This window comes from Pipistrellus hanaki (genome assembly GCF_964339955.1).
Source record: "Pipistrellus hanaki genome assembly, chromosome: 15".
Taxonomy (NCBI): domain Eukaryota; kingdom Metazoa; phylum Chordata; class Mammalia; order Chiroptera; family Vespertilionidae; genus Pipistrellus; species Pipistrellus hanaki.
The window spans coordinates 2,256,434-2,281,718 of record NC_140517.1 but is presented as its reverse complement, the minus strand read 5'-3'; the positions used below and the strand labels follow the sequence as shown (position 1 = coordinate 2,281,718).

The window sequence follows — 25,285 nt, the reverse complement described above, 5'->3', positions numbered from 1 at the left end:
CGGATCCCAGCCCCACCCCTTCCAGGGCCCCACAGCCCCGCCCGCCGGCAGGGGAGCTCCCGGCGCCCGCCGCCCTCGCCCCGCCCTCACCGGGGTGCTGGAGCAGGAGGCTCCTCCGGCCCTGGCTCCCGTCGGGGGCCACCGTGAGCTTCACCCGCAGCGTCTTGCTGGACGCCGGGGAGTGGTTGACGGAGGAGTCGACCACCTCGTAGATGGTGTGCAGCAGGCTGGTGATGTCCTGGGCGCAGGGGAGGCAGAAACCACGCCGTCTGAAGCAGGGGGCGTGCCTCCTCCCAGCAGCCTCGGGCTCAGCACCCGCCTGGCCTCGTTCCCACCACCCCGCTCCCCACGCCTCCGGCCTCAGTCCACCTGGAGGCACAGGCCCGGCCTCAGCGGAGGGCACGGGCAGAGTCGCCTGGCCCAGGACCTGTGCCCTGTGCCCGGGCCAGAGGGCAGGCGGCACGCTCACCTCCCGGGTGACCTTCCCATTGTTGTCGAAGTCGTACAGAGTGAAGGTCCACTCCTGCCGGCTGTCCTCCTCCACGGACACGTCACACTGCAGCTCCTGGACGGACAGACAGACAGACAGCATGCGGTGCAGTCACCCAGCGGCCGGAGCACCCGGGGGCCAGGCCACAGGGCTGCCCCCACCCCCCTGCAGAGTAAGGACCAGGATGCGGCTGGCCAGGGAGAGCGGCCAGGCCGGGCGGGAGGTTTGGCTGGGAGAGATGCCCCCAGGGTGTCAGACGGGCTCCGGGACCTCACAGGCTAAGGGCACACCGGGCAGGGGCTGAGAGGGGCTCTGTGGCCTTGGAAAGACTTAGCGTGGACTAAGGGCTAGAAGCTACCCTTCCCATATGCCTGCATACACATGCACATACATACCCACACATGTGCGTCTGTGTGTGCTCACACCTGCACTTGTGCATACCTATACATATGTGCACCCCACACACACATGCATGTGTGTGCACATAGTCACATACACACACCTGCACCTGCTTGCGCGCGCGCACACACACACGCGCGCGCGCAGGCATGGTAACTTGGGAAGCTGTGTTGCGGCTCCCGGGGTGGCCCCTGGCCAGAAGGCAGGGGAAGGGTGGGCACAAAGAACTAAAGGTCCTTCAGGCAGCAGCCTGTGTGGCCCCACCGCTGTGTGCCGTCCCCCCGGGGGTGTCTCCCCGAGCCTCAGTTTCCCTGTGTGTTACAGAAAACGGCGGTGCCGCCCTCACAGCCGTGTTGGAGCAGCCACTGGCCTGCCCTCCGCCCTCGGTGCTCATCGTGGCTGTGGGGGGGCAGGTCCCACCTTCCACCTCCAGCCCCTGGCTTCCGTGCGAGGGCAGCCGGGAGGAAAAGCCAGGGACTGCATGCCCAGGGCGGGGGCGAAGGGTGGGGGGACCCCAGCCTCCATGCCCCTCCGGAGGACAAATCTGAGGGCACCCGGGGACGGAGCTCCGCTGCCCTAGCTGTGAGCCACCCCTTTCCCTTCAATGGCCCCCTCCTTCCCTGCTCCCTGTCACCCCAGGCCCTGGTCTCAGTCTGCTTCGGGGGGCTGGTGACGGGTGTGGAGCCTGGTCGGCACACAGAGCCGTCCAGTGAGCACTGGCACTGGCGGGCAGTGCCGGGCCGCTGGACACAGAGAGTTTGGAAGGACGGCTGGCTGGGAAGGAGCGTCGGGAAAGGGCCTTGAAGGCCCACAGGTTCTCTGAGAACCGGCAGAGAGGCCGGACCGCCCTGCCCACGCCCTGCCCGGCCGGCGGGGCACACGGCAGGCCCGGCCCCCCAGGCGGAGGCACCGGCCCGGCCGCTAGAGAAAGCGTGGCCAGCGCCGCGCCCTGCCCAGCCTCCAGCCCTGCCCAGCCTCCAGTGCAGGCCGCTCCCCGCTCCGCACCACGCTGAGCTCAAAGCCGCGCTTCCCTCAGTTGTGGCACGTCCTCTGATGCCTGCCAAGTGCCTGCTCCGCTCTGAGGAAGTGCTCCAGGCGGCACCGCACTCACCCCGCACACGGGCACTCACACACGCACACCTACAGACCGGCACGCACTCACCTGCACACACACACACACACATACACACCCCTACAGACGGGCACGCACTCACCTGCACACACACGCACACCTACAGACGGGCACGCACACACCTGCACACACACGCACACACATACACATCCCTACAGACAGGCACGCACTCACCTCTCACACACACACACGCACACCTACAGACAGGCACGCACACACCTGCACACACACACACACACACATACACACCCCTACAGACGGGCACGCACACACCTGCACACACACACACACCTACAGACGGGCACGCACTCACCTGCTCACACACACACACACGCACACGCACACCTACAGACGGGCACGCACACACCTGCTCTCTCTCACACACACACACACGCCCACACAAATGCGCACATGCTCACACACATGCAAACTAACAAATGCATGCGCACACACCTACATATATATGCCGACGCACGTGCTCATGTACATGTGTGCATACATGCTCACACACATGTATGTCCACATACATATATACTCATACACGCTCGTGTGTTTGCACGTGTGTTCACACACACATGCATGCCCACACACTCATGCATGCACTCATAGAGTCTAACTGCCTCCCTCTCCCTGGCCCTCTGCTTAGCTCCAAAGGTTTGAGGTTCAGAGACAGGTTGGCAGCTACTGCCACCCCCTCCTCCTGGACTTCTGAGGGGAGCGCCCCCCATGGACACAGACAGTCCCGCAGGCAGCCTGTCCCGCTCCTGTCTCCCAGGACACGGGACGTCCAGGCCCGGGCCTTCTCTCTCCTGTCCAGGAGGAGCTGAGCGGCCTCCACATCTGGCCAGGCCTCAGCTTCCTCCTCCAAAAGCACCACCGAGCCCCAGCCAGTGTGGCTCAGCAGATAGAGCGTCGGCCTGCAGACTGAATGGTACAAGGTTCAGTTCCAGTCAAGGGCACGTGCCCGGGTTGCGGGCTCTCTCTCCAGTAGGGAGTGTGCGGGAGGCAGCCAATCCATGATTCTCTCTCATCATGGATGTTTCTATCTCTCTCTCTCTCTCTCCCTTCCTCTCTGAAATCAATAAAAATATGAAGGAGGAGGAGGAGGAGGAGGAGGAGGAGGAGGAAGAGGAGGAGGGGGAGGGGGGAGGAGAAGGAGGAGAAGGAAGAGGAGGAGGAAGGGGGGGGAGAAGGAGAAGAAGGAGGAGGAGGAGGAGGAGGAGGGGGAGGAGGAGGAGGAGGAGAACTAGAAGAGACGCACCACGGAGGAGAGAAAACCACCCTCCCCAGGCCCAGCGCCTGGAAAGGAAACTTACCTCCAGCTTCAGCTGCCTCTTGGATCCCGGACAGGATCCGCTCGGCTTCTCCATCCTCTTCTCATCGCCACTGGCCAGCCCGCTGGTCTTCTCGGGGGGCAGGGCCACTGCGGGGGGGCAGGGAGGAGCGTGAGGCTTCGTGCTGGGCCTCCCTGCCCCCGGCCGCCTGCTGGAGTCCAAGCTGCTCTGCCCTCCGGGCTGTCCAGCGGCTCCGTGGCCCCTCCAGGGCACACCCATCCTCTGCTCACGGGGGACAGGCTGTGTCACGGCCTGCAACATCCTTTATGCCCCCCTAACCCCACACACACAGCCCTGGGGGCGGGTGGGGGCCGCAGAGGAGGGAAGGGAAAGGAAGAAGAGACAAAGGCCAGCTCCGTCTTCAAAGCGGCAGCTCCCCGCGCAGGTCCTGGCTGGAGATGTGAGGGGCCAGGCTTATCGAGACCGAACTCCAAGTTCAAAGGGAAGTTATCAGAAAACCACCTTCAGGTTCAATGGTGCCTTTCAAGTTCCACTTGATAAAACCCAAGAAAAGAAACCTCTGTCCCGGCTCCCACCGGGGGAGCCCCCTCGCCCCTCCGAGCCGAAACCGCTGTCCTCCGTCAGGTCCCCCGCCTCTCCTCCCCTCTCCTCTCCCGGGAGGGGGGCGTCACTCCCACCCGCCCCACGTCACGCCTTCTCTGAAGACCAAAGTGGCCTGGCTTGTCCTCCATCAGCAGGGCCTCACCCCATCCTGGCTCAGAAAGCCACCCAGTCGCCCCTGGAGGGGGCCCTTCCCAGCAGGGGCCGGGCACACCGGGGAGCAGGACTGGGAGCCATCCTGCCCGGGGCCAGGGGCCCGGAACAAGGACAGTCAGCGCCCCCTTTGTCCCATCAAAGGTGGCCTCTCACCCTCTCTCTGTCCCCATCCAATGGCTGGAGGAGGTAGGTGTCTGAGAACCCACCGGTGAAAGCCTCGCAGACACCAAGGCCAGGGTCAGGGTGGGACTCAGGGGTCATGCATCTACGTCCACATGGACCCTCTGGAACCAAACCAGGCCAAACCAGCACCCGCCCCAGCCATCCCCCTCCATCCATCTACCCCGTGCAGAACAAATCACCCTCCACCCACCCACCCATCTACCCATCCATCCATCCATCCATCCATATCTAGCTATCCATCCACTCATCCACCATCCATCTACCCATCATCCATCCTTCATCTGTATCTAGCCATCCACCCACCATCCATCCATCTACCATTCATCCATCCATCCTTCCATCCATCCATCATCCATCCACCACCCACCATCCATCCATCCACCACCCATCATTTGGCTCGCGGGAGGGCTGGAGAAGGGAGAATGGTGCCTCCCACAGGCTGCCAGGGTCCAACCTCAGTGACAAAACCATAATGGAGACGGGCTTTGGCACCAGATTCTGAGCCCCTTCTCTGTCTCGTCCTCCTCCTTGTTCAGCTCAGGAACTTGTTTTCCCCGAGACGATCTCTTGGAGGGCACAACTGCAGGGGGGTCTGTTCTTGCTTCCATGGCAAGGCACAGCCACAGAGACACCGCTCATGTGAAAGAGGGGGCAGTGGGAGGAAAGGGGAGAGAAGGGACAGAGGAGGAGGAAAGCAAAGCCTGTCTCTTCCCTCTGGCGTACCCCTGGGTGACGTAGAACAGGACTGGCAAGCCACGCCCCCATCAGCCAAAACCTGGCCGCCTCCTGTTTTTATATATCAAATTTTATTGGGACACAGTCGCTCGGACACACGTTGTGTATGGCTGCTTCCCTCCAGGATGGCAGAGTCGAGTCGTTGCAACAGAGACGGTCTGGTCCACAGAGTCTGACGTGCGTCCCCGCCACCCCCCCCCCCCCCCCAGCTCTCTGCAGAGAAGTCTGTGACGGCGCTGTAGGGGGGCGCAGCCTTCACCCGCTCCGGGTACCGGGACCTGCAGGGCGCAGGCTGGGTCCCACCTGCTGCTCCCCTGCCCCACGGGAGCCTGGGGCACGCACACCTGCCCAGCCACGCGCACAGCCGTGGAGGGACAGACATGTCAGCGCTGCCTCCCTCGAACCCGCTCTCGGCTCAGAGGAGTCTGGCGCAGCGGTGGTGAGGGCTCCTTTTCTTTCTCTAAATATTTTAAATATGTTTTTATTGATCTCAGAGAGAGGAAGGGAGAGGGAGAGGGAGAAGGAGAGGAAGAGAAACATCTATGAGAGAGAAGCATCACGGATCGGCTGCCTCCTGCTCCCCCCCCCTACTAGGGGGTGGAGCCCGCCACCTGGACATATGCCCTGCTTGGGAACTGAACCATGATCTCCTGGTTCATAGGTCGACGCTCACCACTGAGCAACACCGGCCGGGCGGAGCTCCTTTTCTCCCAAAACGGCTCCCCGTCCCTCCTCTCTGTCCCTCCTCACTCCGGGCCATGAGGGGAGGAGCAGATTGAGGAGAAGAGCAGATTTAGGAGAGGAGCGGAGCCGCGGTGTTTACCAGCCGATGCCGCCCCGCGCTCCCGCAGCCTGGCACCGCTCCACCCCGGGCGGCTGCCAGATTAAATGCATTACTTGACCATCCTCACCCGCTCCCTTTGATGTTCCCTTTCTCGGGCTCCAGAATACCTTTTGGAGGGAGATCAGACGGCATTAAACAGAATTACTAATTAATTAAGCAAAGTTAAATTTTAAACACTGTTTGTTGTGTTCGCCAAAAGCCTGAACAGAACAGACTTCTTTCCTCCGCGGAGATCAAAGGCGGCCCCTTCCCTCGCCCCTCCCCCTGTTTAAGAAGAGGAGGGGCCGGGACGACGGGGAGGACGGGGACACGGGGACAGAGAGGAGGCACGGGGACATGGCTAGGCTGAGCGGCTGAGCCGGGTGTAAACACCGTCCCTGCACCCGCCTGCGGGCCCCCGGGGAAAGAGGCCTGCGGCTCGAGCGGGACGGCAGGCCGGAGAGCCACGGCCACTTTCCGGGAACTGTTTGCCCTGGCACAGCGGCGACCGGGGAGCGGGATGGCACGGCCGACCCAGCCTGAGGTGCTGACAGCTGGCACCACCCAGCAGCAGGGCGGGGGGAGGGCTGTGAGAGGAAACCGTCTGCCCCACCCCACCCTCCTCAGCAGCTCGTCCTCCCTCGCCGGCCGCGGGGACAGAGCCTGTGGGGTCACGGGGAGCCCGGCTGAGCCCAGCAGGCCGTGCGGCACAGCTCCGGGCGGCGTGTGCCGGTGCTGGGGCACCCCTCTGCGGGCGGTGGGGGACATTTCTGAACAGACGGTGAGAGGTGTCTGAGGAGGGAGGGCCCCTTCTCCCGATCTGCACAAACGCTCTTTGTCCCCAGCGGGATGCTGCCCACACACAGCCCCTCGGGCTGGGCCGGCGTGACTCAGTGCGGGAGAGCCGGCCTGTGAACGAGGAGGTCACAGTGTGTTCGATTCCCGGTCAGGACACAAGCCCGGGGTTCGGGCGCAATCCCAAGTAGCCAATCAGTGATTTTTCTCTCATCATGGATGTTCCTCTCTCTCTCTCTCTCTCTCTCTCTCTCTCTCTCTCTCTCTCTCTCTCTCTCTCGCCCTTCCTCTCTGAAACCAATAAAAAATGTATTTAAAAGTAAGTAAATAAACTCATCCCGTCCAGCACTCGATCCCGTGCGGTCTTGGCTCAGGTCTTCTGGTGGCTTCGCAGGGGACAGCCACGTCCACGCAGCCACGACCAAAGTGTCTGCAGGGCTGCGGCTGCTGGCCACGGGCCCTGGGCTGCCCACATGGACGGCATGGGCTGTACGGGCCTAGAGCAGACAGCCCACCACCACCACCACCACCACCACCACGGTGTGCTCACTGCACCAAATCCCCAGGCGGACACGGGGAAGGCCACACAGCAAGCACACCACAAAGCCTGGCCTGACTGAGCCTGGGACTGGCATGGGAAAGGGGATATGGGGTAAGGGGTAGGTCCTTCCTGAATCCTGCTCGTAGGCTAAAATCCAGACCCTGCCCAGCTGGTGTGGCTCAGGGGTTGAGCGTCGATCTATGCACCAGGAGGTCACAGTTTGTTCGATTCCCGGTCAGGACACATGCCCGGGTTGCAGGCTCCATCCCCAGTAGAGAGCATGCAGGAGGCAGTCGATCAATGATTCTCTCTCCCTCTCCCTTCCACCCTGAAATCAATAAAATACCCTATGTAATAAAAGCCTAATATGCTAAGTGTCCGACCATTCATTAGATCAGTCGCTATGCCGAGCACTGACCACCAGAGGGCAGGTGCTCCAACAGGTAGCTTAGCTTGCTGCTGGGGTCCGGCCTATTGAGACTGGGTGAGACCAGCTGGACACACCCTGGAGCCTCCCACAGTCCCTCCCCGGCCCCAATTGTGCACCAGTGGGGTTCCTCAGCCTGGCCTGTGTCCTCTCACAATCTGGGGCCCCTTGGGGGATGTCAGAGAGCAGGTTTCTGCTGGATCCCCGCAGGCCAGGACGAGAGGGACCCCATGGGTGCACAAATCCATGCACCGAGCCTTTAGTATCTATATATTTTAAATCCAGACCCTGAATGGTACAGCAAAGGCCGTTACTGTGACACAATCCAGAAAGGCCTTGTTGACATTAAACTTTGGAAGAAGCCGCATATGAGAACACAGGGCAGTGACGACGTGAGCCCCGGCAAAGACCAGAAGTGGCCAGGGCACCCCGAGGCGCGGCGGAACCTCTGCGGCCCAGGAGCCCGGCGTGCGCTCAGCCAGCCCCATGTCAGAGCTCACACCGGCCGGGCCTCCGCGCTGGCCTCCGCACACTCGACCTTTTTAATGGTCCTCGCGCAGATGACCTGCCACAAATATCTCCATCCCGGGCTGGATCGCCGAGATGTTTCTGACGCCCCAGCCCTCCGCAGCAGCTGTCGGAGGGGAGGCAGATGAGTTTAATATTAGCCGGTGCCAAATATAATGAGGCGGCTAATCGGCCGTGTGTAAAAGGAGAAAGGTATCGCGTGCGCATTCCGGGCCAAATGGTTTCTCGCGTGCGGGGCGGGAGGCTCTCCCCGGGGAGCGGGGTCCCGGAGACCCACAGATCCGCCCGGCCGAGGGCTGTGCTCGGACCCGGGGAAGGGAGTGGGGACTCGCCATCCCACCGGCTCCTCTCGCTAACGCCACGCGGGGAGTGTGGCTGCTCGCGTTTGACCGAAGGGGAGACAGATCTTAAGAAGCAAACTCGAGCCGGGACCGGTTTGGCTCAGTGGATAGAGCGTCGGCCTGCGGACTGAAAGGTCCCAGGTTCAATTCCGGTCAAGGGCATGTACCTTGGTTGCGGGCACATCCCCAGTGGGGGGTGTGCAAGAGGCAGCTGATCGATGATTCTCTCTCATCGATGTTTCTAATTCTCTATCCCTCTCCCTTCCTCTCTGTAAAAAAAAATCAATAAAATATATTAAAAAAAAAAAAAAAAGCAAACTCGACCCCAGCCAGTATTGCTCAGGGGTTGAGTGCTGACCTATGACCCAGGAGGTCAGGGTTTGATTCCCAGTCGGGGCACAGGCCCGCGTTGCAGGCTCGATCCCCAGCAGGGGGCGTGCAGGAGGCAGCCGGTCCATGAGATCATGATTCTCTCTCCTCGTGGATGTTGCTCTCTCCCCTTCCCCCTCCCTCTCTCTCTGAAATCAGTAAAAACTTTTTTTTTTTTTAAGAAAAAAGACTGGGAGGAGCCCTCCCCACAAACGCTCTCGGCCTTTTTCTCTCCTCGCAGCATCGGGTGTGTGGCCTCTGGCTGTGACACTGCGATCGGACTGGGAAGGGACATGTGTTTGAGGTGGGAGGGGGACATGCTGGGGCAGGGACAGAGAGAGAGAGAGAGAAAGAGAGAGAGAGAGAGAGAGAGAGAGAGAGAGAGAGAGAGAGAGAGAGAGAAAGAAAGCCTTCTTTTGGCTAAAAATACCACATCCCTCCCACCCTTCCCCACCCCCACCCGAGCTGAAAGCTGGGGTGAAATTCGGGTTTAAAACCTCACCCCGAGCTCCTGAAGCCGGGAGCTCCCCCCCTCCCGCACGCACCCTCCGTGCGCCCCGGGACGTGACACCCGCCATCTCGGCCGTGCGGGCCGCGCTGCGTGAAGGGGGGACCGAGCGGAGCCGCCGTGGGGCTGAGCGGGGCCTGCAGGCCTGCGGGGTGCAGCGGGCGACGGCTCTGAGCAGAGGGAGAGGAGCCAGCGCCCGCCCACCTGCCCCTCCGCGGGGGACAGCGGGGGCCCTGCTGCTCCCCAGCGAGCGCCTCTCTGCCTCAGGCTCCCGGGCCCCACCCTCTGCAGGCGCCCAGCCGGTACCCGGATGAGGACCCCGAGGCCGGAGTTCTGTCCTCGGTTCCTGACCCAGGGCTCGGGCCTGGGTTGCGGTTTGATCCCCAGCCCCGGTTGGGGTGCGTGTGGGCGGCAACCCATCCGTGTCTACCTCCTCTCTCTCTTTCTCCCCGCTCTCTTCCACACTCTCTAAAAGCCAATGGGAAAAATACCGTCAGGTGAGGATTAACCAAAAAAGAAAGGAAGATGGACCCCCAAAACAACACGCACCAGCACAGCTCCCATGCACGGGGCACTCTCTCCAAACCAGGCTGTCTTCCGAGCTTGCATGCCAAGGGCCTCACTCTCTGCACAGCCCCCCCACCCCCTTTGCACCTCAGGCCACAGGCCACCGGCCCCAGGCTGCACCCTCCATCCTTGAACCCCATCCCCGGGGAGGCTGGGAAGTCCGGCGGGTGCTGGAGGGAGGCGTGGGGCTGACCTCGCCCTGGCCTCGCACCCGGGGCCGGGTCAGCCGGTCAGCCGAGGGAGGGCCCCACTCCCGAGCCCCACGTGCCGCCCGCCAGACCCCACCGGCCGGGCTCGGACATTTGATGTTGACTTTGTTCTCCCTGCAGTTCAAAGGGAGCTGCAGCCCGCCATGGCCCCAGCCCCAGCCCGGCCTTAATCTCCTCTCCCGCGTGCTCCCAGCTGGCCGCTTACGGCCGCTAAGACGCGGGATTAGGGCCGGCTTCACAGACAACGCGGGAGCGAACGCCCGCCTCTCCCGGGACGGCTAAAGGCTCCTTTCATCTCCTGCCTCAGCCGGCCATTCATCCTCCCTGCACAGCCCTCCGGCCGCCAAGCTGCCGTGAACTTGGCCAACGGGAAGACAAAGAGGAGATTCAGGACTCCACGCGCCTCCGGGCCGGCACGCGGGGGGCACCCACCGCTCCCGCCCCCACCCGCCCGGCCAGGTGGGTGCCTCCCGGCGGCCAGACACCGCAGCACCTGCCTCCTGTGGCCACTGTCCGCACAGGGCCCAGCCCGAGCAGCCACTCACACGGCCGGACTGATTTCTGCGTCCCCTGTTCAATGCCGTCCTCCGCCCTGCGTGTCACAGGGAATGTGGACGGCATTCTTATAAAAGTTACCCCGTGGGTCACAGCCAGCGCTACCGTCCCCTGCGCCATTCTCTGCCCCCCACCCCACCCCACCCCCACCCCGAGGCTCCTCCTCCCGTGCCCGGAGCGGCTGCTCTTGTGTTTCGGCCTCTAGCTCCTCAGCAGCACCCACGAGGCATCTACACCTGTGCACAGGGACGGGGGTCCGGGGCCCTGGCTCCATACAGGATCAAGAGCCGTCTGTACGTGGCGTGTTTCTGCTCTAACCGCCTTCTGGCCCGGGCTCCTGTGTGAGCCTTCGTCTGCAGGGAGGGGCCGAACAGCTTGACCAGAACAACCCGGTCCAAACCCTCCTCTGGGTCCCATTCTGTCTTCCACGCAGGGCCTCCCCTCGAAGAGAGGAGGCGTGACAGCCGAGAGGAGGGAGGTGAAATGGGGGTGGGGTGGGGAGAGAGTCCACATGTGTGTGCTCCAGGGGAGTGGACGAGTGGAGAGTGGGGATCAGAACAGCTCCGGGAGGGAGCACTCACGGCATGCCTGATGCTGGGTGACGGAGGGTGATGGGGGGGAGGGAGGGGGCATGAGGAGCCACTACACTCACTCCCTGCGGAGCAGCTGAGGTCAAACAGCCCATCCGAGCCCCACAGCGGGGACCCCCGTGGCCCCGCTCCCCTCGGGGCCTGCACTGTGGGAGCCACACTTCCCGCGTGCTCCCCAGCCCTCCCCCGGAGCCCTGCCCTCCCCCCGGACCCGGAGCTCTGGAGGGTGTGCAGGGCGTGTGGTAGACCAGAAGGCCCACCCCCTCTGCCCCCCCCCCCGGGGGGGGAAGAAAGTGATGGAGCCAGTACCTTCCAGTCGGAAGTCTTCCTCCTCCTCCTCGCTGAGCGTCTCTCTGAAAACCTCGCCCACCAGCTCCTGGGGGAAGGGAAGACAGGGTGTGAAGGGCGCCTGGGGGGAGGGGGGGTCAGGTGGCACCTGGCCTGGTCGTGAGCATGTGCCTGCATGGTGGCGAGGAAGCCTCCCCCCCCCCCCCCCCGCCCCGTGATTGTCCGAGGGAATGCGGGCCCATGGGGCAGGCCCGTCCACCTGAAAAGCTGACCATCAGCCTGGCCGGTGTGGCTCAGGGGTTGAGTGTCGACCTATGAACCAGGAGGTCAAAGTTCGATTCCGGGTCAGGGCACCTGCCCGGGTTGTGGGCTCCATCCCCAGTGTGGGGCGTGCAGGAGGCAGCCGGTCCATGACTCTCTCTCATCACGGATATTTCTCTCTCCCTCTCCCTTCCTCTCTAACATCAATAAAAGTGTGTATATAATAAATATATATATATATATATATATATATATATATATATATATATATTTTTTTTTTTAAGTTGACTGTCACACTGCTGTGTGTGGGTAAGTTTTCTCAGCTGGTCGGGCTGCCCCTCGGGCTGTCTGGTTGGCCAGGAGCGTGGTCTGTCCTCAGGCTGGGCAATGGCTGGGGATATCCACACCCCACCTCCGCCCCCATGGGGACACCCACAGAGGCCACGTCTCGGCCCCAGCCCAGCAGGACGACTCCAGACCGAAGGCTAAGACGAGCTGACACACTGTCTTCTGTACTTACTGGTGTTCTGCCGAGAGGAGTTCTGGGATCAGAAAAGATGATTCTAAACAAAGTGAAACCAGGCCCCTTCCTGCAGGACTCACTATGGCAACGGGCACCGTGGACAACCGCATCATGTGGCCCTCTCGCGGCATCCCTCGACCCCGTCAGACCCCGAGGTTTATTCCTCAGGAGCAGGCCGGGGGGGCCCCCTTTGAGAAACCTCCTCTTGTCCGGGAGCGGTGAGTTTTTTGGGGGGATTACACGGCCTCACGGCTCCTGGCGCCCACCAGGGCACGGGCCGAGCTCTGCACCCACGGAGCGACAAGCGAGAAACGGAGCCCAGACCCCGCGGCTGTCCCAGCTTCCCTCCTGAGAAACAAAAGGAGCAGGAAAGCACCCTCTCCGAGAAAGTCAGGGGAAAGTCCTGCCTCTCGGATGCTTAACAGAAACACCAGTGCTGCCCTGGCCGGTCTGGCTCAGTGGATAGAGCGTCAGCCTGCCGACGCAAGGGTCCCAGGTTCGATTCGGGTCAAGGATCTGTACCTTGGTTTCGGGCACATCCCCAGTAGGGAGTGTGCAAGAGGCAGCTGATCGATGTTTCTCTCTCATCGATGTTTTTAACTCTCTGTCCCTCTCTCTTCTTCTCTGTAAAAAAATCAATAAAATATATATATATATTTTTAAGAATGAAAGAAAGACCAGTGCTCCTCTCGATGAACAAAAAAATGATTAAAAATTTAAAATCACTTTTCGGGGTCCCTCCGTCTTATCCACTGGGCTCAGCCGGGGCCCCTCTCCTGTCTGCTGTTGTTGGGAGGGGACACAGCTGGCATTTTAGGGTCTGTTCCCTTTTCTTCTTTCACATCACCCGGGCCCTGCCTTCTCCTCCCTAAAGGTGGCTGCGAGGTGGCCATTGGCTCAGCACCAGCCCTGCCTCCTGGCCCAGGAGGGCTTCCCTCCCCGCCCCCCGCCATGGCCGAACCCCGGACCATGTCCGGGGCGTGCGGACTGTCTGTCTGTGTTCACGGAGCCGGACGGACAGGGGAGCGGGAGCTGGTGACAGGACGGGGACAGGCTCAGGGGCAGGCCCTCAGCCGAGCGGGGCTGATCTTTCACGCCCTCCCTGGGCGATGCCGCCTCCCTCCGCCGGAGGCTGGCCACGGGCGGCACTTCCTCCAGGAGCCGGGACTGTCCTCGGGACACCTAGACGCCGGCAGCTGCGGGGCCACCCCTCCGCTCGCTGCACGGCGGCTCCCGGCCCGGCCGAAGGCGCCTGTGAGACAGTCACTCGGCTGGAGTCAGAGCCAGGAGGGAAGGCAAGCCCTCTGGGTCCAGCGCCCACGCCCTTCGCCCCCACCCCCCACCCCCTACTCCCCCCGCCCCACAGGAAGCCACCCCCTGCCCAGCCCCCACCGCTGGTGCCAGGCCCGCTCTGCTCTGGCCGCCAGGGCGGTGAGCCCAGCCTCTGCTCCACGTTCTCATCAGAAGCCTCTTGGATCCCCAGACCCCCTGGGCCCCCAGACCCTCTGCCCCCGCCCCAGCCTGGTGCCCGGCTGCCTCCCCCGCAGTGGCCGGGCTTGGGGGCCTCTCGGGCCACAGGGCCCAGACCTGCCTCCCTCCCGAACCCCGGCACTGCCCCCCTCGGCCCGCACGGGGCCCCAGGGGGAGAGGCCAGCTTCCGGCTGGTCTCCGGGTGTGCAGCCAGCACCAGGCCGGCCCACAGCGCAGGCAGGATGCCTTATAAGGCCTCGGGGGACGGGAACCACATCAAAGCGGCCTCGGGGAGCGGGCTGGAGTTCAGCCGGCTCCTTCCCCTTTGTCTGCGCGGCTGGCTCCGTCCTCGGAGCGCACGGCTCCCCCGCCCGCCCCCGGCGCTCCCTCAGCCTCTCTGCGCGCTAAGAGCTACCAGATGTGGGTGCCCGGTTTCAGAGGAACCTCCGGTGCCCGCAGAGCGGGGCCAGCTCAGCTCGGAGGCCCCAGGAATGCGCAAGGCTGGGCCGGCCAGCGGGGAGCGGGGGCTGCAGGCAGGGCCGGCCACCCTGAAACCCTTCCCTGCCCGCTGAGCAGCCTGCCCTGGAGCCGCCCCAGGACATTCCTGGCGAGCTCTCCCCCCTCCGCTCCCAAGCTCTCCTCCCTCCCTCCCCGCAGAGTAGCCGCTGGTCCTGGGGAGCCTCCCGCACCCGGGGGTGCAGCCCCACTTGTTCTCTGGACTCCAGGGTCTGCCTGGAGGTGGGTGGGCCTGGGTGGGGGGCTGACGGCAGAGCCTAGCAGGAAGGGCTCCCGCCCTGGGGCCACAGGCAGCCGGCCAGCAGAGTCTGCTTCCAGGGCAGCCACACACCCTCCTCCCTACACCCCCGAGCCCCAGAGCTGGGTCCCATCTGGGCTGCCACCGTGGGGTCTCTCTCTTTCTCTCTTTCTCTCTCTCTAAAAAAAAAACTCTTGCCATAAGCAATAAGATGGGTAAAATCGGAGGTGTGTGAGGTCCTAGTGGGTTTTTTGTTTTTTTTTAAATAATAACACATGCCCTGGCCAGTGTGGCTGGAGCACCGGCCTGAGCACTGAAGGGTCCCGGGTTCGATTCCTGGTCACGGCCACGTATCTGGGTTGCAGGTTCCATCCCTAGCCCAGGCCCGGGCCTGTGCAGGAGGCAACCCATCGATGTTTCTCTCTCCTCCTTCTCCTCCTCCCTCCCCTCCACTCTCTCTCTCTCTCAAAAAAAAAAAAAAAATCGGCGGAAATGCCCTTGGAAGAGGATTGAAACACGCGAGCCGCCCCCCAACCCCCACGCCGTGTCCTGTGGGTCACACTCGGGGATCCAGGCGCTGTGAAGAGTCCAGCACGGAGGTCCCCCACCCCCACCCCACCCTGAGCCAGCGGGCTGGTTCCAGCAGGTGGGAAGGGGTGGGGAAGGGGGCCGTAGGGGGCAGCACCTGGTGAGGGGGAGACAGCGCTGGAGGCTCCCAGCACCCGATTCCAGAATGTGACCGCTGGGCACGGAGGAGACCGGCCAGCGCCGAAGGGAAGGGGCCAGGTTGGTGTCACCTAGAACCCTCCAGCCGCCGGGACTTCGGAGCTGGACGACCGGGGCAGGCAGGCCGTCCGGGGCGGGCGGCCCGGGGGCTGGCATCACCGGGGTTCCCCGCCCGGTGCTCCGAGCTGCCCGGCGGGAAGCAGGGTCAGACGGGCTGGTGGCAGTGACCGAGGTCACGGACACAACAGCCCTGAGGTGAGGACACCCTGCCCTCCTTCAGGGAGGGCCTGGCCAAGCTCTCCGCGGCCTGGGAGCCGGTGCTCTCCCCCGAGGAGCCCCAGGCCTCCAGAAGGGAGGTGCCCGGCTCCTGCCCCAGCCCCTGACCCACACACCCCACCCCGCCCTGCCACTGCCCGCCACACAGCCAGCCGCCACCACCGCCTCCCGCACCGCGCGGCCGCGCGGTGGTAACGGCAGAGGCCACAGGGGCTGGGACGGGCTCCGATCTCCGAGCAGCCGGCACTGCCTCTGCCAGCGGCTCCTGGCCCGGGCACAGGCCTGGCACTGCTGCCAGGGTCCGGCGTGTGTGCCCTGCTGAGCAGGGTGGCCGGGAGCCAGACTGCTAGGACAGACGGCGCTGTCATCTGCCCCCCAATGCATGGGGTCCCTCCAGTCAGGGCCACCTGCCTGGCACAGGCCCGCAGTCTGCCAACACTGCCCTGGGCCTTCCGAGGACATGAACCACTAACTCGCCCCCTGTGCTTGAGCCAGCGTGCGCTGCTTTTCTCTTACGAACCGAACGGCTGAAGGAGTCCTGCCCAGTCTGCCTCCTCTCACCCACCCACCCCAGCCAGCACGTGGGCACAGAGCCCCACAGAGACACGCAACTCCAACTCAGACACTGCAAACCAACTTGTGCGTGGAGTGAAGGGCTGACACACCGCTGCCTGAAGCACCCAGGAAGGACCCCCTGGCCTTACCCGCACAGCGGGTTGAGTGCTGACGGCCTTGAGCCCACAGCGGGTTGAGTGCTGACGGTCTTGAGCCCACAGCGGGTTGAGTGCTGACGGTCTTGAGCGCACAGTGGGGCCACAGGGAGCCAGCAGCATTGCCGAGGGGCCTGGGGCCCAGCGTCCGCCCCGGGCTGCCTGGGGTTTGGGTCTTGGCTCTGTGTGTGATGCTGGGCAAGGTGTTCCCCTCCCCCTGCCTCAGTTCCCTCCTCAGGGCAGCAACACCCACGCCATGGAGGCGGCGGGAGGCCGGGCCTCGGTGACACTCGCAGGGCACTGAGGACAGCGCCTGGCTCCTTGGAAGCACTCTAGACCTGTGTGCGAGCGACGCTCGTGGGAAGTGCAGGAAGGATAACAGAAAAGCAGGATGGCCTCCCTCCCCCCAAAGGGATGACCCCGCGGGAATGCCTTTAGCGTGTGTCGGTTTGGCATGCAGGAGGCATGAACACGTGGGTGTTTCTGCTTCCCCCGTGGGGCGCCCGCCAGGCCTGCAGGGGGCGCTGTGCTCCGGAGCCTGACTGTGAGCAGCGATCGTACGAGGACAGGGACAGCACCACAGAGCCGGGCGCACAGTGGGGCCGCATCCGATAAACACACACGCTGTGGACAAACGTACTGTTTGCAGTTTCTGAGTTGGAGCTGCGTGTCTCTGTGGGGCTGGACGCGGGGCCGGAGAGCAGGGTGCAGGGCTGGTCCAGCCTGGTTGGGGGACACATCCGGATCCACAGATGGCCGCCCTGCTCCCCACAGCAGCTCCGCCCCTGAGGCCGGCGGTCCCGGGAGGTGGGCCCGTGGTCCTGTGCGTGGGCGGGGGCCTCGGGTGGGCTGAGCCGGCAGGAGGACGGAGGTCAGGGCCTGGCGGACTGACCCCATCCGATAAACAGCCCACGGAGGAGCCGAGAGCCTCCTGGGCGTGTGCGTTCCGCAGCCAGAGGCGGGAGGAAACACGGAACCTGAGGGCGCGTGGATACACGGCAGCCGTTCCTGCCGCTCGGCTGCTCTGGTTTTACCATCGCAGGTTCTCCCCGAAGAGAAGGGAGAGGACTCGGTGCCCGTGATCTTCCGATGCAGCCCGGGGGGGGAGGAGAGGGGGAGGCTGAGGCACAGAGACAGGGATGAGGGATGAGGGCTGGCCGCCTGCGGTGGGGGCTGGGGGGGCAGGGGGGAGCGCTGGGAGGAGGGGCGGCCGCCTGAGCCGGCGCTTGGCGGCGGGTCTTGGAGGCAGGAGGCCCCTGGAGAGCCAGCCCGGCCTCAGAAGTCAGGCCAGCTCGCAGTTCCCGGCATCCCGGCCCCAGTCCCCATTCGGCCCGCTGCCCGGGCTGCTCGGCCCCTTCCAGGGCCCGGGATGTGCGTCCAGGGCAGCTTCATCCCAGCTCGGGCCCAGCATTCCTTGGCCGCGGGGACCACGTTTCCGAGCGGCTGACAGAGCCCAGCTGCTGGGCGCCGTCTCTGCTCCCGCCCCGGCCCGGCCAGCCCCCCGCTCCCGAGCGGACCAGCCTGAAACTGCCCTTGTCCCAGCCCCGGTCCCGGCTTCAGATTCGGCACAAACGCCAGCGAGGGCCTCGGCCTCTTGGCGCCCGGACGGGGGCCGGCACCGCCTGGTCCAAATCCGCTGGAATAAAATCTCTGGAAAGGCCACGTTTTGAAGGAAAGGGAACAACAACAACAAGAAGAAAACGACCCCTCTCTGTTCTCCAGAGCGGCACCTCCCGGAGGCAGCAGCGTGCCTGACCTGCCGGGGAGCCCGGGAAGGACCCCCCAGGCTGGAAGGTGTGAGGCCGCCAGGCTCTTTGCAAAGACTGGGGTCTGGAGACGCCACCTGTCAGACCCAGCCTCCCCCGGCCCCGGTGGGGGGAGCAGGTCTCTCCCGGGACAGAGCGGAGTCGGAGCCGCATCCTGGCAGGAGCTCAGGCAGAGGCCCGAGGGGCTGTCTCCGGGAGGGCGCAGGAGGGCCCTCAATCGTTTAGCGGAAATCACTTCCGAGGCGTGATGAGCAGACAGCTCCCGATGCACGATCTGAGGCCGTCGGCTCTAATGGGCTAATTAGCGGAGACATCCTTGGGCGGGCAATGCACTCCGGCCTCCAGAAGCATCCCGGGGAGCTCCCCGATCCAGGCTGGCATCTGCTCCAGCAGTGGCCTCGCTACGGCCGGGCAGAGAGACAGAAGCATCGCTGGGCGGGAAGCACATCTTCCCACCGCTCAGCTCAGGGCGACCGAGCTGGCAGCCTCCCTCTGCACGATCCCCCCACAACCCTAACCCTAACCCCCCCGCCCCCTGCACCCCTCCTCCAGGTCCCACTCCTCCAGCCCTGGAGACTCACAGCCGCGGAGCGGGGCTGCAGAACAGACCAAGAGCATCCCGGATCAGAAAAACCAGCCACCGGCTCTGTGGCAGCCCACTAAGTGCCCAGAGCCACACACCGACCACAGGGAGCGGGCGCTGGCTGGGCCGCCAGCTCTCCCAACACAGCTGCTTCTGAGCAAGAGGCTGGGGAGAGGGGCGGGGGGCTCCCACACAGCAAGGAGGACTCGAAATCTCTGCGAGGAGTTCGAAGAAGACAACACCTTTGCAAAGGCAGAGAGGCCCTCGGGGCACCGGGCAGGAGAGAGGCACACCCACGGGTGTGGTACCCGTGCGGAGTGAATGCAAGAGGCAGCGGCTGCACCCATCCCGGGACTTGCCGTGGGGCTGGGGCGGCGTTAGGTACCTGAGCCACTCACTCCTTCACTCTCCCCCTTCCACAGTGCGGGGGGGTCACGGGGAGGTGGCTGCCCGGATGGGACTACATTTCCCAGCACCCCTTGCATCATGGGGCCATGGGATGAGGTGCTATGCGCCACCTCGCACCCAGGGATCTTGAGAAGCAGGTAGAGATTTTCCATTCTCTCATTCCCCTTTCATCAGCTCCAGGCAGAGAACTCGGAAGCCCTGGCCGATGAGTGAGCCAGAAGGTGGAAGGAGCCTGGGCCACGAAATCAGGACCTGAGTGGCAGTCACCTTGCCGCCAGGAGGCCTGCTTCAGACAGGTATGTGAGGCGCACGTACAATCCTAGGCCAGGGGTCGGCAAACTCATCAGTCCACAGAGCCGACTACCAACAGGACAACGACTGAAATCTCTTTGGAGAACCACATTTTTTAAACGTAAACTATGTAGGTAGGTACATTGTTATTAACTTCATTAGGGTCTTCCACAGCTGGCCTTTGCTAAACACTCAAGGGGCCAAAGAGCCGCCTGTGGCTGGTGAGCCGCAGTGGCCGACCCCTGTGCTGATGTATTCAGCCGCCATAGTACCAAGATGTATTTGTACGAGAGGCCCGATGCACAGAGTCCGTGCCAGCAGCCTTCCTTCCCCCGGCTGCCCCTCCGGCACCCGGGACCCGGGCTTCCCTCGGGCCCGGCTTTGTCCGGAAGGACGTCCGGTCTAATGAGCGTATTCCGCTTTTATTGGTATCGATAACAACTAGGGTTACCCAGACCACATCAGGGGAAGAAAGGAAAAAAAGTCATGCCGTGAGTCTAGAGAACAAACCCTCCCCCGGTGGGCAGCTCAAGGCCAGAGCAATGCAGGAAAGCTCCCTGGCTGCACCGGTCAGCCTGCCTCCTCCACGCAGCCCCCCGAGGCTCCGAGTACAGTCAGCGCCGAGACCCCGGGGCGCTCAGCCATGCCTCCTACCTTGATCAGGACTAAGAACTTATTTTGGGGGAAAACAGTTATTCACAAGCTGTTGGAGGGGGTGGGCAATTCGTCTCAACTTTGAACAAAAGGCAGGAATAAGACAAGGGGCTAGCAACCAATCTCGGGAACTCAGGATCTTCCAGAAGCCAGGAGTGGGTTTGGGAAGCTCTGGAGCCAAGGGGAACCCAATGGATGTGGGGGTTGGGGGGCCATCCTGTGCTACAGGATGTTTACAGCACCCGACCTCCATCTACCAGGTACCAGTAACAGCCCCCCGCCAGGCTAGCATAACCAGGAATGTCTCCCGAATGCCAGCGCCCCCCCCCCCCCCCCCCCCCGTCCCATTAAGCAGCCCTGCTCCACATGGCGCCCCCTGGTGGCCACGCCCACACGTATGCCCGGTGTTTGCAGATCTCCCGTCCTCTCCTATCTGGACTTTTATGTAAAATGTCCAATCGTTAAATGCTGGCAACTAACGGATTAAAAACAATTACTTTATCCTGTAGGAGCCAGAACCACACGTGCAGGTCCCCAGCTGAGCCCCGGCTCCATGGAGGGGGGTGAGGGGGGGGAGAGACAGGACAGGGCCTGCTCCCCAGCAGGGAGCCCCCGAGCATCCTAAAGGCGGAACTCGGCCCCACAGCCCCGGGAAGGAGCCCTCAGACCTGAGACACACACCACGGCGGAGACCCCGAGGACCCCAGTTAGTTCTGGGGGGGACTGTGAACACGGCTGACCAACCCAGGTCCCCCCCTTGGCAGGAAGGCAGACTTCCCTCCCCAACGTCCGCACCCCCCTCAGCCCCGGCTCCTCCCCCAAACCCACCCCCCTTCCCGCTGCCCTGCCCCAGGCCCCAGCCCAGAGGGTCTGGTCTACAAAGCAAATGCTCCTGAGCCCAGCCTCTGGGCACCACGGGAATCTTTTATGTTTGTTTTAGTTTATTATTTTAATTTTTTAAAATATATTTCATTGATTTTTTACAGAGAGGAAGGGAGAGGGACAGAGAGCCAGCAACATCGAGAGAGGAACATCGACCAGCCGCCTCCCGCACACCCCCCACCAGGGACATGCCCGCAACCAATGTACACGCCCCTGACCGGAATCGAACCCGGGACCTCTCAGTATTCAGGCCGACGCTCTATCCACTGAGCCAAACCGGCCTCCGCTATTATTTTAATTTTTTTAAAAAAATATTTTTTTTCATTGATTTCAGAGAGGAAGGGAGACACACATCCATGATGGGAGAGAATCACAGACCGGCTGCCTCTGGCACACCCCACCAGGGGGATGGAGCCTGCAACCCGGGCCTGTGCCCTGACCGGGAATCGAACCCTGACCTCCTGGTTCCTAGGTCGACGCTCAACCACGGAGCCACGCCGGCGGGGCCACTGCTGCATCTCTTAGAGCTGATGTTCGCCCAGGACTGGTCCCCCGTCTCCGAGCCCCTGGTCAAAGGACGTGTTCTCAGCCAGCTTCCTCCTCTCCCAGCGAGAATCTGGGTTACAGGGGAGGGCGGGGGGATCTGATAAATCTTAGAATACACTTCTCGGCTGAAGGGGGAGGAACACACACCCTGCGGATGGTGTCAGGAAAGGAGCTGGGCTGTGAAGGGAGCGGCTCAGAGTCACTATTGTGCTCGGGCCGCACGGAACCAAGCTGTGAGCAGCCGGCTCTGCTTTTAAAGAATGCCGGCCCAGTCCGCCGTTCGAGGGGAAGGAGAAGTTTCCAAGCCTTCCTTAAATTCCGCCGGGAGGAAGCCTCAGCCCTGGGTGTTCGGCTGGGCCCCGCCGCCTGGAAGCAGCTTGGTTTCGTGTATTTGGTTTTACTGTTGGAACCTGAGGGTCTTTTAAGTTTTATTTTCACAGGCTCCGAAGGAGAGGGGAGGGAGCCGTTCGCTCAGCGGTGCCAAAGCGAAGCCGGCGCCTCCGCCGGAGGGCCCCTGCCTGCACCCCTGCCTGCACGGCGGGGAGGGCCCCCTGGCCGCTGCTCCCCCAGCGAGGCCCCCCCACACCCCCTAACCCCCCCTAACCCCCATCCCCCCTCCACCGACGCCAGGCCCGCACGCCGGCTGCTGCTGAACTCGGCCGGATCGATCCAGGCCCAGCGTGTGTAGGACAGACCCCTGGCCGGGCCTGAGCTTCGGCTGCAGCAGCGGGAGGAACAGAATGGCGACTTTCCAGAAACAGGCCACCAGCCGAGGAACCCTAAATATAGCCCCCTCCCTCCCCCCCCCCCCCCCCCACGAGCTGTGTCAGCTCGGCCAGGACACGGGTGAGGCCCAGCATCGCGCAGAAATGTCAACCAGTGCAAACAGACTCTCCCTCCCAGGCCCTGCCTGGGGTGGGCAGCAGCTTCCCATGCCCACTGGCCAAGCGCTGTCCGCCCAGGCCAGGGCCATGGGCCCATCTGACAGGCAGGAGCACCGAGTCCCGGAGAGGGCGTGGGGAGCGGAGGGAGCACGGGCCGTCCTGAGTGAGAATCCAGTGTCAAGTCCCAGCGCTCCAGCCGGGCAGGGGGGCCCAGGGGCTGAGTGCCAATCTATGAACCGGAAGAGAGCGGTTCTATTCCCCGTCAGGCCACGTGACCATGTTGTGGGCTCCATTTCCAGTGTGAGGAGCGTGCAGGGGCAGCTCATCCATGATTCCCTCTCATCATTGATGTTTCTCTCTCTCTCTCTCTCTCCCTCCCTCCCTCCCTCTCTACCTCCCTCCCTCCCTCTCCCTTCTTCTCTGACATCAATAAAAATAGACTTAAAAGAAAAACAAAGATCCAGCACTTGATACCCATGACCCGGAAGAAGGGACCTTGTCCCTCAGGGCCTCACTTTTACCTTCTGTAAAATGGGAGCAAGGATGTTTAGTTCAAAAAGCTGGGATAAGGCACAAATAACATTTAGGGATGTCTAGGTATGTATACACATGCAACATTCACACATGCATAGGTAAACACACATACGTACACATATACTCGTGTGTGTGTGTGTGTGTGTGTGTGTGTGTGTTAGAAGGAGACTCCGGGGCCGCACCCAGATATAGATAGTTGGCAGCTGTCGCCGGTGCAGCGGGGCACCCCGCCCCCATCCCCTCTCCGTCCCCGTGGCTGCGGGGGGCCTGGCCGTCTCCACAGGGACCGGGGCACCCCTGAGCCGGTGTCGCCACGGGATGAGCGAGGTGATCCGGAGAAGGCCCCAGGTCACCCACTGCACAGGAGCTCGCTCAGGGGGCTCCGTGCGGCGCTCAGAGGGTAATCCCGGGTCTCAGGCCCCAAAGGGCTGCAGGGCGGACCCGCAGGAGCCAGCCCCGCGGGAGGTCCGAGAGGCGGGTTCTGCTCTGACCCAGGAGAGCGCTGCCAGGCCTTGCAGGGCAGCTGGAGGGGGGCGGGGGGCGGGGGGGGGGGAGGCCCAGACTCCAAACGTAGCCCCTGGGGGAGGGCAGGGCGGTGACAGGACATCCACCCATCCGCAGGCAGATGCAGCGCTGGGAAGTCCCCACAGCAGCCCTCCACCTGGACAAACCAATGAGCTACCTGGTGGCCACATGGAGTGCAGGGGGGCAGTGGAGGGCCGGGGAGAGGGTGGTGCTGAGGGCAGGGGGTTCCCAGAAGGAAGTCACAGAGACCTTTCCACGGCGGCAGGGGGATTCCAGAAAGACTCTGCCTCCTCCCCCCAGAGCAATGTCATTCCTGTCACCGCGCAGCCGGACGGAGCACCTCGCCTACCGGACGGAGCCGCCCACGGGGGCTGGCGGGCAAGGCCTAGGGGCTCACACACCAGCCCCAGGAGGGAGGGCAGCTCCAGGCCCGTCTCACAGATGGAGACTGAGGCCTCGGAGGTTAGGAGAGCTGATTAAGGTCACACCAGTGGCAGGTTCCAGAGCCCAGTGTCCCCCTCTCCTGCCCGGCGGTCAGCGCATTCTGGGATCCCCGCCCAGGTCTGCCGGGCGCAGGCTCGCTGGAGCCCCGGTGCCGTGCTGCGCCCCAGCTGGTGGACGAGAGGAACCTTGGGGTGCTGAGCACCCACACTGAGGGGAGGACCAGTGGGTGCACAGAGACTTACTTACTTTTAGTAATATGCTTTTATTGATTTCAGAGAGTAAAGGGGAGAGAGAGAGAGAGAGAGAGAGAGAGAGAGAGAGAGAGAGGAAGAGAGGGAGGGAGGAAGAGAGGAAGAGAGAGAGAGATCAATGATGAGAGAATCCTAGATCTGCTGCCTCCTGCACGCCCCCCCTCCCCACTGGGGATCAAGCCTGAAACCCGGGCATGTGCCCTGACCAGGAATCGAACCCTGACCTCCTGACTCCTAGGTTGACGCTCAACCACTGAGCCACACCAGCCGGGCCACAGAATATTGCTATTTCCCGGGAACCCACAGCAGACCCCCAAGCCTGTCCAGCCAGATCACACAGGAAGGGGGTGGGGCACGGGACCCTGAACGCCCAACCTTCCCAGTGACCCACGGGCCCAGGACAAAGCCCAGGGTGACTCGCAGAGAAGTCCAAGGTGGGAGCACCTTAGAGGTGCCTGGGTCCTATCCCCCCCCCCCCCCATTTACAAACAGGATGGCTCAGCCGAGAGCACAGAGGGGCCTCGTCCAAAGGGTACAGCAAAGCAGCTTCAATCACCAGGCTCGGGGCTCGGGGTAACCGCCCCACCCCACCCCACCGGGCTGATGCTCCTGCCGGCAGGGAACTGTCACTCAATCACCACCTGGATAAATCCCTGATGAGCACGGGTGGTGAGCACCTGAGGATGACGGGGACGGGGACAGGGACAGGGACGGGGACGGGGATGGGGATGGGGACGGGGAGGAAGGAAGCTGGTTCTGAGCGGGGCCCCTGGAAGCTGCTCGGAGGTGGTGATGTGGATGTTGAATCCTGACGGACTAGCGGAGGGAGAACCGGGCACAGAGTACTGGGAAGAAAATCTCAAGCAGAAGGAACAGCATGTGCAAAGGCCCTGGGGTAGGGGGTGGTGAGGAGGAGGCCGCAGGGAGGAGAGGCGGGAGAGTGTGGGGAGGCCCCCGCCCCGCCCCGCCCGGCCCCTGAAGGTCTTGGGAAGTCGCTCTGGGGTTACGTAGGAGTGCGATTCTGTAAAACCCTAAAGGCACCGTAGGACAGCCTGGCTGAACACAGATCAATCCGAGGCCATGGAATCCTCCACGTGCGTTCAGGCGGGGGCTTGCCACGAGCAGGGGAAAAACGAGACTCACTGAGTCCCAGAAACGGCTCTTCACGGAGGGCGGGGAGATGAGCCCTCCAGGCTCTGAGCTGAGCCTGGACCGCGATGTTCACGTGCCTCGGGGAGGTGCAGGAGGGGGGGGGGGGGCAGGTGC

At 63.2% G+C, this 25,285-nt stretch overlaps 1 protein-coding gene across 2 annotated transcripts in view; it reads right to left on the bottom strand.

Annotated features, from left to right (window-relative positions):
• NKD1 (NKD inhibitor of WNT signaling pathway 1) overlaps positions 1 to 25,285 on the bottom strand; it is a 40,835-nt gene that overhangs the window by 2,571 nt on the left and 12,979 nt on the right. The window contains exons 4-7 of one of the 2 annotated variants that reach the window (XM_084905509.1): positions 11,553 to 11,619; positions 3,338 to 3,444; positions 470 to 565; positions 91 to 238 (exon numbers count right to left, since the gene is read on the bottom strand). In XM_084905509.1, coding sequence (XP_084761635.1) covers positions 91 to 238; positions 470 to 565; positions 3,338 to 3,444; positions 11,553 to 11,619 — 418 coding nt within the window. The remainder of the gene's footprint in view (positions 1 to 90; positions 239 to 469; positions 566 to 3,337; positions 3,445 to 11,552; positions 11,620 to 25,285) is intronic. The other variant, XM_084905510.1, reaches the window with a different exon arrangement.